Source organism: Diprion similis, chromosome 14, assembly GCF_021155765.1.
Source record: "Diprion similis isolate iyDipSimi1 chromosome 14, iyDipSimi1.1, whole genome shotgun sequence".
NCBI lineage: Eukaryota > Metazoa > Arthropoda > Insecta > Hymenoptera > Diprionidae > Diprion > Diprion similis.
The window spans coordinates 13,128,416-13,145,799 of record NC_060118.1 but is presented as its reverse complement, the minus strand read 5'-3'; the positions used below and the strand labels follow the sequence as shown (position 1 = coordinate 13,145,799).

Sequence of the window (17,384 nt, the reverse complement as noted above, 5' to 3'; positions counted from 1 at the left end):
GGGGGGGGGGGTAGGATTTGATTTATGGTTTTTTAATCAACGGTAAGAGGATTTCAAGATGTTCGAAGATCTTATATACACATTGTGTGAGTATTCGCGTGCACGTGAAGGAGGCGCGACTTGATTAAAAAATAATTCTCACGGATGGCTTCCGCTGCCTCGTCATCCTGTGGATTTTGTTTCCCCTCCTTTTTCGCTCTTCGTTCCGATTTTATACCGCAGCTATCCGAAAGCGGTTACAGAGCTTTATGGAGGGATTTTTTTTGTCCTGTTCTCGGATCGTTTTCCATCTCGTTGATATTAATTAAGGAGGTTAATTATTGCGAGTAAAAAAACTTTCGTTAACTCGTCAGGTATTTGAAATATCGATTCATCGACGGCGGCATGCTTGAATTGCCTTTCAACTGTCACCCCTTGATTTCCCCTGAATTTTGCTCGGGGTTGAATTGTAATATCAAAGCAGACACTTCGACGCGGCTACTTTGTCTCCCTCCAAGTTACATTTCTTCGTTTTAAATCTACGTTATTTTGATTTTAAAAATATATCATCTGTATATAACTTTAAAGCTACGCATACGTTGCTGTTGGCAGGATACGACATGGATTATTGTTGTTTTATTTTATATATATATATATATATATATATATATATATATATTGTTTTATTCTACTTTTTTCTTATTCTTCTTCTCAACAGACAGAAACCTTTCCATCGGTCAGACAGGTACGTACAATCTTCACAGTCATACGAATGAAAAATTTCGCTTTTCCAAATTCGATTCTACTCTTTCTCTCTCCTCGAACAATATCATTCGCTGCACTTTTCAATCCGTGGGAACCGCTCCCTGCACACTTGCGGAGTACGTAATTCCGATACGATATTGTCGTTACTGCGACGACACAAACGGGGTATAACTTTGGTTTAAATAATTTATCATCCTTTTACGAGGACTCGGCGTCCCGCGGGTCGCGAGTGCATTCGCGTACTGACACTTTTCTCTACAGCCTTCGAAAATTTCTCCCCTCACGACAGGGCGGGGTCCCCGGGCGCATGCGCCCCCCAGGACTCCTCTTGTTTACACTCCTGAGCCTCGCGACCCGCTGCTGCCGTCTGCCAGCCCTCCACTTCTTCGCATTCTCACCTGGCTCCCACCGCGCCTTATATCTTAATAAATTTATCATCATACCAGAGTCCTGACCCGACTATACTGCGGTCGATGATTGTCACAGTGCCTTAATCTTTCACCTTTATAATTGGAATTCTTCATTTTCAGCCTTCCGAATTATCCAATCAATCACTTTCTACGTAAACAACAATTATTTAAAAATTCTTATTTCGAGGATTATCCAGCGTCTCCTGTGTTGGTATTGGACAATGTCCTTATGACGTCAGAGCCTGGTTGTCAGCGCCATTTTATCACCACATAACCTAAGTTTTTCAGTTTGATGGTGGCAAATAGTAATTCTTCGGCTTTTAAATGACTCGTGTCACATAAATTAGTGAACAGTAATCAATGATATACTTCTTCCACCATCTACACGCGAAAAAACACGATTAACCCTCAGCTGTTAGCCTGGTTGTATTAGTTTGATTTTTTTCCACCAGATGACGCATTGCGAAGTGACATTCCCGAACCTTCGCATTCCCCTGCAAAAACGATCAGGTATAACTCCGTTTGGCTTTGTACCTTGTATATACCTATAAACGCAAATTGTCCTCCCTCCTCCCCGTCTTCTTCGTTTTTATAATAATAATAATAACAATAATAATAGATCGTAAAGCCAGTGCCGAGAAAAAATAAAGATCAGTTTTTACCTGAAAAAGAATTTTCTCAGATTCGTTTTTATTCGTATAACCGTATTTTATATACGAAGTCATCGCAGCTCTTCAAACTCGACGTCATTTGATGCAAAAATCGCTGCACGTTCTCCCGATACGTGAATAAAGATTTTATTCACAGGTGGAAAAATACCCTCTGGGATATTTAATTATACGCAGATACGTAGCTCCCGGGGGTGCGGTGCAAAAACGATATAGGCGTGGCTGTGTGGGGATATGACATACCCTCTTTATTGTACTATAAAATAGGGGAGGAAGGAAAATGTTTAGAGGTCGCTACCAATTATTGTAATATTTTTTTTTTTTTTTTTTTTCTATACAACTTACGGACTTATGTATTATGTATGTACGTTAGTTTGATTTTGTGAAAACGAAATAGGGACCTTAAGGTGATGCGATACTCTTATTTCAGCAGGAAAATCTGTTATCCAAATTTCTCCGAAACGATTAATCTTTCCGCTAAAGGACGAGAACAACCAACTGCGGAATTGTTAGGTGCAGTTTGCTGTTGATTGGTGAATGATTAATTGGGCCATGATATGAAAAAAATAAACTAATATATACACATAAGTCCGTAAGGTATACACATAAAAATAAATAAAAAATATTACAATAATTGATAGTGGCTCTAAATATTTTTCTATCTCGTTCAGGTTTATTTGTCATAAATATTTCGAGTAACACCTTAGAAAAAAAAAAAAGAAATTAAAAATGGAATTCCCTAAGTGTACGTACCTACATACTTAATTGTTACAGTATGATAATAAACAATACGGAGAATTACAGCCGAAAATAGTTTCGGTACATCAATCCTAAGGGGTACTGTATGTACCTTTCTCGAAGAAAGACTCTCGTACTGTTTTCTCTCCTGAGATGTGACCTACTGCTGGAAACAATGGCAGAGCAGCGAGTTTGGCCAGGAGATATAAGATACACACGTAACTCTCTTGAGATTTTTATCTGTACTAGTTCTCTAACGACTGCGACTACTACGGCAAAATGAACTGCAGTGGCGTCTATAAGAAACGCCGGGGGATGGATGGATGGGTTATAGTTTAGGGGCATGTGCTTGATCGCTTCGGATCGCAACTTTGACCCTAATTCACCACCACTTAAATCTACCCGGTCGATAATCAGTCTCGTTAACTGCTTTTACCCCTGCTGCGAGAACCAAGATTATCAACTATTCACGCACCTTTTTTTGTATTCTGGCCACGTATTTGCATCTGTTGTCAAAAGAATAACAGATTATATGGATGGCTGTTCATGCCAAGCTATACTCGCTGTTGTCGGACCCGCACGCCACTCGGATTACATGCATTAAAGATGTCACGGTCTGATCGGGTCTCGATATACAGTTTAGGCTGATAATAAGATCTGAGGAATATATATTCGTCTTGTTTATTCCTACAAGCTTCGGATATCTACTTTTTTATCATTATGTGACACTAAACGCTTGATGCTGAAATTATTTCTGTTTAGTCAATACTGAAAGACAGCGATAAGATATTTTTTAAGCAATTTCAGAAAAACGGAACAAGTAGATATGCAGGCTAGTAATGGAATGACTGAAGTATTAATTCCAGATTCTAATTCTAACTGCCTGGTTTAAAAAATCATGAACAACCTTGCTTTTTAGAAATAGTTTTTGAGTAAGAAGGTTTCTTAGTTCAAATTCGTCGAGTAAAATGAAATCGAGGCCGGTTGAATTGATGTCGGGTTTTAGCGAGGATTTGAAAAAATGGCGCCGCGGAAGTTGAGATCCGTGCGACGTGTTGCCACGCAGTAATTTAGCCGCGACGATCCTTCTTCCCATTGATAAAATAAATACAGCGCAAAAATGTCGTTTTATATTTATATTTCATTCAAAATATCTGTCCGACGATAATTTCGGGTGAAACACAAGCTTGAAACGACTCACGTAGTTTCCGTAACAGCGTCGGAATCGTCGGCCAATAGAAATCGAGAGCGTCGATGCCGACAGCCAATAGAAATCGAGAACGACGCTACCCGGCATGCTTCGCGGCTCGCAGCTTAGCTAAGGAGGGGGGAAAAGCCGGCAGACTCGTCCCGCGTCGGCGTTGTCGTTTCTCTTCGTTGTTACACCTCAGTGTCGACGGATCGTATCGCGAACGAAGAAGAACGGAGTTGACTCCGCACTACGCGAAGCTTTGTTGTTTCCACCATCAACCGGCTGTTAACCTTGCGAAGCAATCATGTCGGGCGCTGATGCTCCCAGTGTTAAATCCGAAACCCCGAACAACGTACCGCCCGAAAACACGAACGATAATCAACGTGGACCTGGAGGCGGTGGACGTGGCGGCGGTGGCGGCGGCGGCGGTGGTCCTCGAGGTAGAAAAGGATCCCGATTTTCCGGAGGACGAGGTGGAGGTGGAGGCGGCGGTGGCCCAGGACCCAGAAACGATGTACAGGTAAAACTATTGCATTCGTCACAAGGTCGCGGAAGGCGACATTTTGTTTTTCGCTATCGAGCAATGAAAATGTAAAAAGTCGATAGTAAATCGCTCAAGAAGCTTAAAGGCTTTCGTTTTTGCTTCTAATCCGGGTAAATACACCCTGTACACCGATTTTTCGTACAAAAATTTGTTCAAGGTTATTGATTTTCTTTTCCGTGAACTCTATCTGCGCGTCGGTCGCACGGATTGACACACACAAAATGGCGTCGTAAAGCTGCACGCTCTTATTCCGCCCATAACGATATGCGTTTTGGGTTCTCATATCATATTTCCAGACTCTCGTATCTGTGCAACAGGTTTATGCGAGTGCCAAAAATCTTTTAGCCATGCCCAGAATGCCGTTTTCATCTATAAACCATCGCCTGTTTTTTTTTTTACATTGATTACACATTCCACCGCGTTGCCACGCGCTTTGGGAGTCCATTTTGTCTATGTATAGGAATTTGACCGGCACCGCAAGCTGGTTTAGACCTTGATCATCTTGGTAGTCTCGTATCCTTTCCCAATTTAATACTCGAGCCCCTGAAATACCTGCATGTAATTTTTTTGATTTCTCCTAAAAAAATGAATTTTTTTTTTTACCAATCTCACCGATATCGCTTTGATATTCTCAAGATATCTGCAGAAAATCAAAAACTGAAACAGTTTTAGAAAATCGTTCAAGCTTTTATTATTTTTCATATCAGGTGAAAATGAATGACTCGATGGACGGAGGTATGGACGTATCAATGTCAGACATTGGTAGTGGACGAGGAGGGCCAGGCCGTGGAGGAAGAGGCGGACGTGGCGGAGATCGAGGAATGATGGGTGGGAGGTCACAAGATGTGAGTTTTACTGATCCAATTTTTGTAATGTATGAAATTTTGTACGCATTTTCTAAACTTGCAAGTCGAAAACCCTGACGCCACGCTACTGCAAATCTTCATGTTTGCCGAGTAGTGCCAAATCATAGATTTATCGGAAGGGAATACTAAAGAAAGTCCGGCTAGGAAACATGGTTTGACTTTTCAGTGTCTATCTGTGTGCCGAAAGTATGGACACAATTTGCTAAATAAGTAACAGTTCCATTTGCATTTTTGAGCGCTATTCTGATTGGCAACAATTTCAACTATGTTGTATTTTCGTGATGCAGGACCGTCTAATGGAACGTATAATAAATTTGAACGGCCCGACACATGAGCTTCCGCCTCAAGATACGACGGAGAAAAAATTCAGTGGCAGAAATCGCTTGTATGTTGGTAATCTTACCAATGACGTCACGGAAGAAGAACTTCAAACTATGTTCAGTGCGTTTGGAGAAGTTTCGGAGATGTTTGTAAACAACGAGAAGAATTTCGCATTCCTACGAATGGTGAGATATGATAAAAATTTTTTGAAATTGCCAAATATACAAATTATTGGCGCATCATGTGATTAAAAAAATTACCGTTTGATTTTACAATGATAATAATCATTTGGCTGCATTATATTGCTATGACTTGATTCTTTATGCAATTAAATCTGTGTTTTCAGTAGTTTATAAATATAATAACATTCGACATTTCTTCTTTTCTAAATTATGTAGGACTTCCGTGCAAACGCAGAAAAAGCAAAGCACGAACTAGATGGTTCGATGAGAAAAGGTCGTGCGATCAAAGTACGCTTTGCTCCGCATTCGTCAGCTATTAAGGTCAAGAATCTTACTCCTTGGGTGTCGAATGAACTCTTGGAAAGAGCGTTCAGCGTATTTGGCGAGATTGAACGTGCGACAGTGATTGTAGATGACCGTGGAAAAAGTATGGGCGAGGGAATAGTCGAATATTGTAGAAAACCAGGCGCACAACTGGCGCTTAGGAAATGCAGCGAAGGATGCTACTTCCTTACTGCGTAAGTGTGTCATAATACATTTGCAAAATTTTTAACGTTTCTCTTACGTGCTCGATGAAATACAACAATTTGATTTATTTTATCACAGTTCTCTCCGACCGGTTGTTGTTGAGCCTTTCGAACAGCAAGATGATATAGATGGCTATCCGGACAAAAATTTACCGCGTAAGAACCAAGAATTTTACAAAGCTCGTGAAGTTGGACCCAGATTTGCACAGATCGGTAGCTTTGAGCACGAGTACGGCACAAGGTGGAAGCAGCTCCACGAACTTTACAAACAGAAGGAAGAGGCGTTGAAGAGAGAAATGGCCATGGAGGAAGAAAAGCTTGAAGCACAGATGGAGTTTGCTAGATATGAACACGAGACTGAGCTTCTCCGCGAACGTGAGTGAATGATAATAAATTGTTAGGATTTCAACAAATCTAATTGTGTAACAATGATGAAAAAAATTACCGTTTGATCAGTATGATAAAATTATTTTGGCTGCTTTTTAAGTTCTGAGTATCGTCTGTACTGTCCCCATTCGATAACTGTTCTACAAGTCGCGAATACATATTAATGAAATTTTATTTGCTGCTGCGCCAGAGTTACGAATGCGCGAAGCTGACAGGGAAAGGCAAAAGCGAGAGTGGGAGATGAAGGAGAGACAAGCCGAGGAGCAGAGGACACGAGAGGAAGAACTGCGGAGGAGACAACAGGAAGAAATGGCGATACGTATCAGGCGACAAGAGGAAGAATTACACAGAAGACAGCAAGAGAATAACCTCTTTATGCAGGTAAACAAACTTGTAACAAACAGTGTCCCTTCAATCGTAGACGAATTTTGAAATGTTGATCCGTTTTATTAATCATTGCAAATTAATTTTCATTTTACAGGAACAAGCCATACGCGGTGGAGGCGGTGGTGGAGGCGGAGGCGGAGGTGGAGGTCCTGGCAGCATTGGCGGTAAAAATTATGATGCCATCAGTGTGAATGACCGTGATGGATTTGGTCAACCAGACGGTGAGTGTTTTTTAAATTTGACTCGAATGGTCATGATTGACATTATCTAGTTTTTTCCAATTCTGTTCCTTGAGGAATAAATTGTCATGTTAAAAACATCCCTGACGCCACGCTTGTTTCTTTGCTGATTGAAGATTCCAAGTGCCAGAAATTATCTGAATAAAAACAGGGAATAGTAAAATCATAACCCAGCTAGGAAACATCGCGAAACTCAATTATGGTTCTGCGGTGTGCCGAAAGTTTGGGCACATTTTATTTTACACTAATAACTGAATTACTTGAACAGCAATTTTATTCAAAATAAGTAAAAGAAATTAGAGCCGAAAAAACGAAAGACTTGCAAATGTATCTAAACTTAAGTGAACCAATTAAACAATGTCAATTTTGATTTCTCTATTTCAGGCGGAAACAACTTGCCAGTGGTAATGTATTGACTCTGATTACAAAATGTACTTGTAGTTGAATTCGAATTCACTTGCTTAGTCGTTTTTTTTTTTTTTTTGTTTTTTTTTCTTTCAAATTTTTCATTAGGTCTCCGGTGTAATTTTTTGATTTTTATCGAATATACATGAAACATCGGAAAGATTCGTAAGATGAGGATGGATTTTGAGTCCAGTTTATGTATCAACTGGATCTTGTACGAGCGTCGAGATATAGCTTCGTCGATTAATTGCGAAGATTATTTTACTTTTTTTTTTTTTCTCTCATAGTAATTTTCCGCTAAAGCGTGCACTCGTGAAAAATATATTTCTGCATGACACTTTACGGAGTAAAGTGAACAACGAATTTTTACTGGCGAATAATTATCTGACTGCGTAATTTTGTACAATACTTTTCTATTTCTGATTAGTAAGACTTTTTTGACGTGTGACAGAATCTTATTGTCTGCAACAAGAAAACAAAACGAAATTCTAGACACGATCGATTATTGAACTCGATGAAATGTACTTGATGATTATAATGTTACTTTAACAACGATTTCAATGATGTTTAACAATTAAAAACATATGGAGGGGTCGCCGAGCATTAATTTCTATCACAATGCGAAATCGTCAATCTCGCTTGAGACCGAACGACGAGTCTCGCTCAAATGTGCTTGGCATGAGTAAAAATCCTCGGGACGCAATTGAATTGATGATGATAAATTTTTATACCGCAAATTATCGCTAATTTTTTTTACCCACGTTAAACGTAGCCTGCTAATGGCCGTGATTATTAAGATGAAGGGAAATAAGGGCAGTCTTAAGGTTTCCAGAAATATGTTTAAAAAACTTGCCATCGGGCATATAAAAAGCGCGCGTCTGTGTAAATACACCCCGAATTGAAGAAAAATGATGCGCAAACATTTTTGCGCATCCACGACATTTCTATGCATTGCTATTACTTTTTTTTTTTTTTTTTTTTTTTTGTTCAATTCCACTTTGCATGCTACGTTATCATCTATCGTGCGATTGAGAAGGAAATGAAAAGTCTTAATCTTAGGGTGGGAAAACATCTGATATGGTAAAGTAGATGGTGTTAATCTACTTATTTCGAAACATTGATTACCATTTCTATTCACCACCGTTATATCTCCGCTGTTGATCGTTGTGATCCGATGAAAGGTACTAATCAACCGTATACCTAAAATTTGAGTGATTTTTAAATCTTTTCGTCATGTGTTTAATCCCAGGCGCATTATTTATCCTAGGTAAAAAAAAAAAAAAAAAAAAAAAAAATGTAACAGAAGAACAAAACTTCAAACGACGATGCCGATTAACCAATCACTGTTGCTCACCCGCGAACACAACCTCGTCCATTATGCTAAAGAGAAAGTGAATGTTCTAAAATTTGAATAAAAATAAATGATAAAAAACACGTTCACGATATTCAAAAATCAAACGCTAATTACAGACAAGTAATTACTGTTTGTGACAACATGTGTGCTATTTCTATCCGTGCAAATGCTACGTTTGGCCTCTCCGTATGGTTGCAGACAGTCAGTTCTGTATCTTGTTTATATCTATTCGGATGGTTATTTAAGACTTTTATAGACAAAAATCATGGAATTATGAGACATTGTTTACTCAAATTTTATTTTTGTACATAAGATATGGTTCAAAATTATTCTTGTATATTCATTAATACGTTGAACTCAGGCTCAATAATTCCATGATCAGTCTTTTACTGTACGTGGACCAAGAAATGCTTAACCACGTCCCAACTGCTGTGAAAAGAGTTTCGATCCTCGTCTCTGCTCTGCACGATGTCAAAAATTCGTCTGATACTTGACATTTTTTTTTTTTTTGTTTCCTTTGTACTGGTACTACTTTTAGCTACGAAATCAGCAACGTTTCGCTATATACATATATGTATATCTCCGAAAACCACATATGTCGTCAATGCGTTGATTGATTTATGAAAAAGCGAACTACTCCCCCCCTCTATGCCTTGTGTTTCACTCGTAAGCAACACTTTACATTTTCACCCGAAGAAAATGATGGTTTCAAAGTTTGGAATTTGCGAAGAGCTTGCTTAGAAGACCCTGATCAAGTTTCTTTGCTGCTCGTATCGCATTTCAACAAAAAAAAAAAAAAAAAAAAAAAAAGCTATCATTCTTTTTTTTTTTTTTTTTTTTTTTTTTTCTTAAATCAACCCCCGATTTCATTTTAAGAGTTTTCAGGGAATGGTTTGGTAAATTTCTTGCGCGAGGGCATGAAGAAAAAGAAAGAAAGAAAGAAAAAAAAAAACACAACCTCGTTCACTAGTTGAATCGCAGTTTGTATTGTTTGTACTCTCATAGACAGCTATTTGGTTGTGTTAGGCATTTCCTTGGTCCTCTGATTCTGTGTGAATTATTTTAGTTGTTGGATGAAAAGTTAATTGATACGAAGATGAAAATTAAAAAAAAAAAAAAGAAAAAAATATATATATATATATATATATATATATTTTCTCAATTAGTGGCACGACTAGTTAAAAGTACGTGACACGATCTTAGAGGCACGATAAATAATATTCTGATTCTGTCGAAAGTTTATTTAAATTTCGCATTGGTCGAGAAACAACTCTAACATTGTGTTTTTTCCCATTTCTTTTCTATGTGAAATTGACCGATGAACCTCTCTGCTGCTGTCAAACACGGATGGTCACTGCCTGTGAATGAACTATGAAATGTGTTTTAACGGTAAACACACGCACAAAAAACAAAAAAAAAAAACTAAACAAAAACCATTCCATCATATGCCACGATATAAATTATGCGTTTCGATTCCGTGATTATTATGTTTAATCATAACTTCTCAAACTCGTGTAATTTAAATCCACGACTTGACATTCTTTTTGTCAAAAAACAAAAAAACGAAAAAATCTCCTTCCTCCGTGACAGGATCCAAAGTCTTTCCTAGACGCGTATAATAACATGGATCGTGGGGGTCGCGGCGGCGGTGGTGGAGGCGGTTATAGCGACGACCGTGGTCAAATAATGGATTTGATGGACATGAGGGTCGATATGGGAAGCATGGGTAACATCGGTAACAATCGGGGTGGTAACGGCGGCGGCGGCGGCGGTGGAGGCGGCGGGGGAAATCCCCGCTGGCAAGGAAACGACCGTGGTCGACCCGACGATTATCCTAACAAGCGAAGGCGATATTGATACGAGAATGACGAAGTGCAATCGCCTAAAGTATGAACATTACACTAACGACGGAGAGACAGAGGAAAGGAGAAGAAGAAGAAGAAGAAGAAGAGAAAGAAAGAAGAAGGAGCTAAGGAAGAAGATAACGAGGTCGACAGAAATCCAAGAGTTGACGGAACGTTTTTTTTCCGCGATAACAATTTTACCTACGTTTTACTACACGCCATCGTTTCGTATTTTTTTTATACATGTATTATAATATGCGACACACTCGTTCTCGACGTACGTTTGATGAATCAGTTTGAAATGAAATTTTTTTTTTTTTTTTTTTTTTTTTTCAACTGACGTCGCGTTGTTCTTGTGCAGTGAAATATGCAGTTTCGAATTCGAAAGATGTTTTAAATTTAATACCCAGCATTAAAGATAAGATAAGTTGACAAAAATGAAAAACTGCGTCATATCATAAATTATGAAGAATTTAAAGCAGCAAGGAAGAAGGTGTTGTTGAGACTTTTATGACCGAGAATCGAGTCTTCGGACTTTTTGAAAATATCGAAGAAACTGGGTGGGATCAAGGGGGTGAAATTTTATCGTAATATTTCACTTAAGTCGTCTATGCACGAATCGCTACGTAGGAAATCTTCGTCTCCGTCGACGTCGTCGATGCTCTGAAATTATTCTTAGTCTTGTGTCTAATTCATTGTCTACCTTTGGAACCAGGAGCGTGTATTGTGATGTACACGAGAACTTTATCAGGTACTAGAAAAATATTGACGGAACTCTGTTTGATACTTTTATTAAGTTTAATCTCGTATACGTTTTTTTGTCATTCAACCGCTTCCCGTTTTATACATTATTTTTTTTTTTTTTTTTTACATTGTTAGCAACACAGATCTCGTAACTTTGTTAAACTAGCTTGAACGGAAAAAAGGAAATTTGTGAACTAACATCGATCGTTCACTCTGCGGTGTTAACGATTACACGATCGTTGCTATCGTCGTTAACTTTAGAAACGAAAAGAAGAAGCAACTTTGTTGCTGATTTTCCCGCAGCATCTTCTTTTCTTTTTTTTTTTTTTTTACCCGTTTTTTCAATGAAAATTCTATTTCGACACTTGCGATAATTGGAAGATCCAGATTTTTGTCGAATTTACTTATAGAAACGTTCGATCGAAATCAGGGTGTAAAAAAAAAAAAAAAAAAATCCATTCCACGGATTCATCAGCTGAGAAATTGATCTGGTATTAGCGCTTCAATTTAACGGCTCATTTATCATTACGATCTTACGATCTTACAATCACGAAGAATATATAGATAATCGACGTGACTTGACTGTATTATTATTAATTAATACGTTGTACTTTATATATATATTATACAAATAATAACTACCAATTAGTAGTGTGTAAGTGTGGAGGTATTAATTTTGACTGAAATCAACTATGTGGATATCTAACTTGAATGTTTTGTTACAATAATTTGAAGATGATGAAGAAATACGAGGTGAAATAGTATTGAGATCGATATCCGTGACCGGGTATATCGAAAATAACGATTAAAAAAAAAAAGTATATAATGATAATAATAATAATAATTCGAATATAGTAAATTTGAAAGAAGTCAAATCCTCTGCCTGTAATGAACTTTATCAGATGAATGACTGATTATCCGAATGAAGGTCATTGAATAACTTTATCCATAGGATAAATTGGAAATAATGTTATTATTCCTTCGTCGATTATCCACATACATATATATATATACAAATATATATGTATATATATAGGTTTAAAAAAACAAAGAATTACAATTTATAGTGATTGAAAATTAAAACACCCAAATCTGAACCAGAGAGAAAATATTTCCGGTTGGTTATATCACGAGATCGATATTAAGTCATGGATAATTCGATCTGTGATACCGAGACCTGGTTTTTTTTTCTCTCACAAAAAAACTGAATTTAAAAGCTTATTAATAAAGTTAAAGAAAAAAAAATGTGCGTCACCAAAAGGATCGGTGTTCATCTATTTTTTTGCTCATTACTCACAACGACAATGTTTGCAAATCAATCTCGGACAATTCGATTTATTGATATTGCAAAATTGATTGAAAACACTCGAATATATGCTTGTTGCATATTTCTGCAATGTGACTTCAGATGGACGTTTTACAATATTGCGTGTGATTTTCGTTGTTGCAAAAAAAAAAAAAAAAAAAAAAATCAGACTTTGTCTGGAGTCACGTATATATTTGTCTGTTTGCGAAGTTATAATTCTAGAAAAACTACAAGAGCTTGATAAAAGCTCTTCATATTTATATTGCAAACGTGCATAAATAATTTGCAAATTATATCCTGAAGCGTGAAATCTCATCAATGAAATTTAACGTTAAATCACCAACAGAATTTATCATTATTACAATAATCTACGCGCCGGAAGATTTATCATGGACTCTAACGAACTTTGAAGAACAAAAAGTAACTTCAAAGTTTCTACCTACGCGATCAAAGAAGAGGAGACATTCAAACAAACATTTTTTATTTTTTTTTTATTTTTCTTCTAACAAACGTGGCTTATATAAAGGAATCAACAAATCTACAATGTGGAAAAAAAACATCGCTGTTATAGGGTGGTAATGTTTGTATAAACAAAAAACAAACAAAAAATTCCATTTAATCATTCAATTTTATCAGTCTCGAAATTATTCTTTCACTGAAATTTCTTTACTGCAACTCTTATCTTTATTCATCGATTATGTTTATTTATTTTTTCCTTTTCTTTTTTTCTTCTTCTATACCGTCAGTTTTTGAGAAATAATTTAACTTCGGGATAACTTTTTTTTTTTTTTTTTTTTTTTTTAATTTTTTTTTTCTTATCTTGATGTGTGTCAAGTTGTTGTGAACTTCACTCGATTACGCAATGGGAAAAGTTTTCTCTGGATTTGAATAGTAGAAGTATACTATACTGATTTATATAACTGACCGAAACCCTGAGGTGAAAACACTTTGGTGTGTTTTTCCATGACAAAACCCGTGACTTCTGTGCCCAGATACCTATGTTTACAGTTTCAACATTATTATGTGATCCATTCATGGTTGATCGCGGCAGTGTTCTTTAGCGGAGGAGAGACTGCAATCGCAAGATATAGGCTCTTACTATGTTGAATGAACTAATCATTGAACCCCCACTATTACTGAGGTGAGTAGCATTTGCGAAAATGTTATTAAAAGGTATATCTATATAAATTATACTTTATACACTTGGGGTGGGAACATGTGGAAAATCGTCATCTCCAGTACGGAAAAGAAAAAAAAAAAACACTTTGTCTCGATCATGTCTAAAAACTTGAGGAGATTGATTGAAATTTTTCTGTTTTTTTTTTTTTTTTTTTTTTGTTTTTTTTTTTTCAATTTACACTTAGAATTTATAACGATTTAAATAACTATTTTCCCTACTGTATAAACATATATTAAAACAGAATAATAATCGAACAATTATTCGACTGGCAATATTCTGAATGATAATACGTACTCTTACGGAGTGTGTGTTCATTATTCGCAACATGACTTCTTTTCTCAGATTGAGAATTGTTGTTGTTTTTTTTTTTTTTCATTTTTATTTACTTATTTGTTTTTTTTTACTAAATCGAATTTTTTTCTCTCTCTGAACGATGACGCGTCTGATGTGATCCGCGGTTTTCTGTACTGTGGAAAACAAAAATTATTATCCCGCGTACAGATCACATCTGTGGAATTGTGAAAGTTTTGTTTCTTTTTTTTTTTGTTCGTTTTCTAAATTCTTGATTTTTTCTTTTTTTTTATTAATTCTATTTTTTTTTTATTCCCCTAATGATATTAATTGCAATCTGTGAAACAAATTATGCCCAACTTGTTTCCTGATTATTATTTAATTTATGTATTTCGTTGCGAAGTTATTATATGTTCTGATGATATTATTATTATTATTATTATTATTATACTATCATTGGTTGCAAACGCTGTAAACTGGCGATTAATGGTTTCATGCTGTTTGTAAAAAATGAAAAATAATTCTCTGTACCCTGTTCTGTAAACGATTGCAACTAATCGTTCGTGTCAATTGCGGAACAATCGCGTTGAGCTCTCGTAAACCTGGCCTGCCTGCCTGCCTGAGTGAGTGACTGACTGACTAGGATGTCGATAAACTTGGACCCCTGGATTCTGACCGTTGTCGAATGTCAGTCCCCCTCCCCCCTCTTCCCTTTGTACCTTTGCGTGCTCAGATTTATTAAAAGTCTGATTATTCGATGGATAAAACAAGGGTTGTTACAAACTTGTTGGTTAATTGATGAGGGGAAAAAAAAAAAAAAAAAAAAAAATTTGCTGCGATGCAATTGACGATTTATTATTTCTGCAGTACTTTGGCTGAATTTTATATACATATATATCTTCTTGTGATTTTAATTAATTTTACAGATTTATTGAGAAAATAATTTCGTTGAATCGTCTTTTGATGTTTTGTTAACAAAAAAAAAAAAAAAAAAACATTTTTTGATTGTTTTTTGTACAAAGAAAAATTGTAAAAGTTTTGTAACAACTCTGCGTACTTATGATACGTAATTTTTGCTATTGTTCGTGAAAAATTTACAGCGACGAATTTATTTATTGAAACACTTGATTATATTGTAATTTAGTGAAATTTTATGCCTAAGCGTTGAACTTTTTCTACGATATTGCCGCAAATCTATTATAATCTGTTTTTAATATTCTATAGTCTCTGGTTTTTCCAAGTATTTCACATTATTTAAACGCCCACGAAGTGAACTTACCGCATTCATACGATGTTGACAAATTATTAGGAAATTATCGAGAAACGATTATTTTGCTATTGTTTATTATAAGGAATCTGGTGGAAAAAGGTGTTCATATTTCTACTATCTTCGACTGTGAATAATATTAATTAGTTGATTACTATAGTTATGAACAATAAATTTACCGTCAATCGTTGGACGGTTTAAAGGGAAACATTTGCTGCTGAGAGTTTGCAAACTTTTTTCTACATTTGTCTAACGTTTAAAGGAAATTTAAAAAAAAAACAACAAAAGTTTTGTTAAATATTTATATTCAATGTTGTTAGTCATATTTATAAAAGGGGATTTAACACGATTAACAATTTACTCTTACAGAATCACGTGATAATTTTTTCTTCTGTCATTACAGATTATAGCTGTAGGTGGCTGACGAGTCTTTGACGATCTGCAAATATAAGGTAATAATTAAACGAGAATTAGTGAAAATAATTGCTGAAAATTAACTGTTTAAGTATCATAATCTGGTATAAAATGATGAAAACATCTTTCGGGTCTGAGTATCATTGATGAAACAATTTCCCAACGTATTATTCTGAATCTATAATAGAAGAAAACAATTCTCTCAAAGTATCTCGAATGTTGTTCGTTATTCTAAAAACTTTTTTGTCTCTTCTGTTACAGGAATTGTTATCTACGATTGGGACTCGTGAAAATTTCAATTATGGGACTTGGTGAACGGAATTCGTTAGAAATTGGAATCTAATTTCTGCACGAGGTGAGAGAAAAGTTCTAAAAAAAAAAAATAGAAAAACTGTTTAAACGCATGTGTTTCGTTGCGATTTATTTCTATGATGATAGCATCTTTCGGGTCTGATTATTTTGATGTCTTAAAAAGATACCCAACGTGTACTGACGATATTTCAAAATAATTTTCGCATTTCAATGACCAATTCCAACATTGTCTGATTGGTTATTTGCTTTTTTTTTTTTATTACAGATGACTGAGAAAAATATGCGAACGTCGATGCAGGGCTGCTCGGATTTTGCAAAATGAATTTCTTCCGGAGGTAAGATGAAATTTTTTTATTGTCTACATGAGAAGAAACTGTGAATAAATAATGATTCTTGTCAAGTAAAACCTGGAATTTTCAGGGAATTACGTTTTTACAAATAACTGGACACCTTGTAAATATTTTGTTATACTTTTATTTATTTAATGATGATAGCATCTTTCGGGTCTGATTACTTTGATGTCTTAAAAAGATACCCAACGTGTACTGACGATATTTGAGAACAGCTTTCTCATTTGTAGGATTGATTTAGTTCAACATTGTTTGATCGATTATTTGCTTTCTTTTTGTCGCAGGTAACTGAGGAAAATGGGTGATGAACTTCGATGCAAGGCTGCAAGAATCTTGTAAGATGATTTTTTTATTCTTGTTTTTTTTTTTTTTAATTTTATCTTCCGCCGATATTTTAATTGAAATAAAATTCACGGTGAAGAATTTCTCGTGTATCGATCAATACACGACGTACTTAAAAATGATGAAAAATTGGCTAGAGTCCTGAAGAAGAGAAGATGACAACTTTTCGTTCGTACACTGACACGTTTTATTCGATCAGTGTTACGATTCGGCTATCGCTTGACTCTGGTTTTCCAAAATTTGTTAATAATTTTACAGCTAGAAAAGGACGCAGGATTCATGATTGCGTGGAGGATGTCCTGGGAGCTGGGATGGAGGATGTCTTCTACAATGCCTGTAATCACGTGTTTTATGAAAATAAAGTGAAATA

At 36.0% G+C, this 17,384-nt stretch overlaps 1 protein-coding gene across 3 annotated transcripts; it reads left to right on the top strand.

Moving 5' to 3' along the window:
* Positions 1 to 3,920: 3,920 nt before the first annotated feature.
* Positions 3,921 to 16,610, top strand: LOC124414904 (hrp65 protein-like). 3 transcript variants are annotated; one of them, XR_006930082.1, is made up of 11 exons: positions 3,922 to 4,272; positions 5,004 to 5,141; positions 5,450 to 5,668; positions 5,882 to 6,183; positions 6,272 to 6,567; positions 6,770 to 6,960; positions 7,061 to 7,187; positions 7,590 to 7,609; positions 16,000 to 16,048; positions 16,272 to 16,365; positions 16,588 to 16,610. XR_006930082.1 is itself a non-coding variant. In XM_046896060.1 (9 exons), exons 1-9 carry the CDS (start codon positions 4,057 to 4,059, stop codon positions 10,819 to 10,821), a joined length of 1,776 nt encoding a protein of 591 aa, XP_046752016.1. In that variant the 5' UTR covers positions 3,921 to 4,056; the 3' UTR covers positions 10,822 to 12,288. The 3 variants fall into 3 exon arrangements, 2 of the variants coding, with proteins under 2 accessions (XP_046752016.1, XP_046752017.1); XM_046896060.1 differs by lacking the exons at positions 16,000 to 16,048; positions 16,272 to 16,365; positions 16,588 to 16,610 and adding an exon at positions 10,555 to 12,288 and having other exon boundaries at positions 3,921 to 4,272; XM_046896061.1 differs by lacking the exons at positions 7,590 to 7,609; positions 16,000 to 16,048; positions 16,272 to 16,365; positions 16,588 to 16,610 and adding an exon at positions 10,719 to 12,288 and having other exon boundaries at positions 7,061 to 7,077.
* The last annotated feature ends 774 nt before the right edge of the window (positions 16,611 to 17,384 follow it).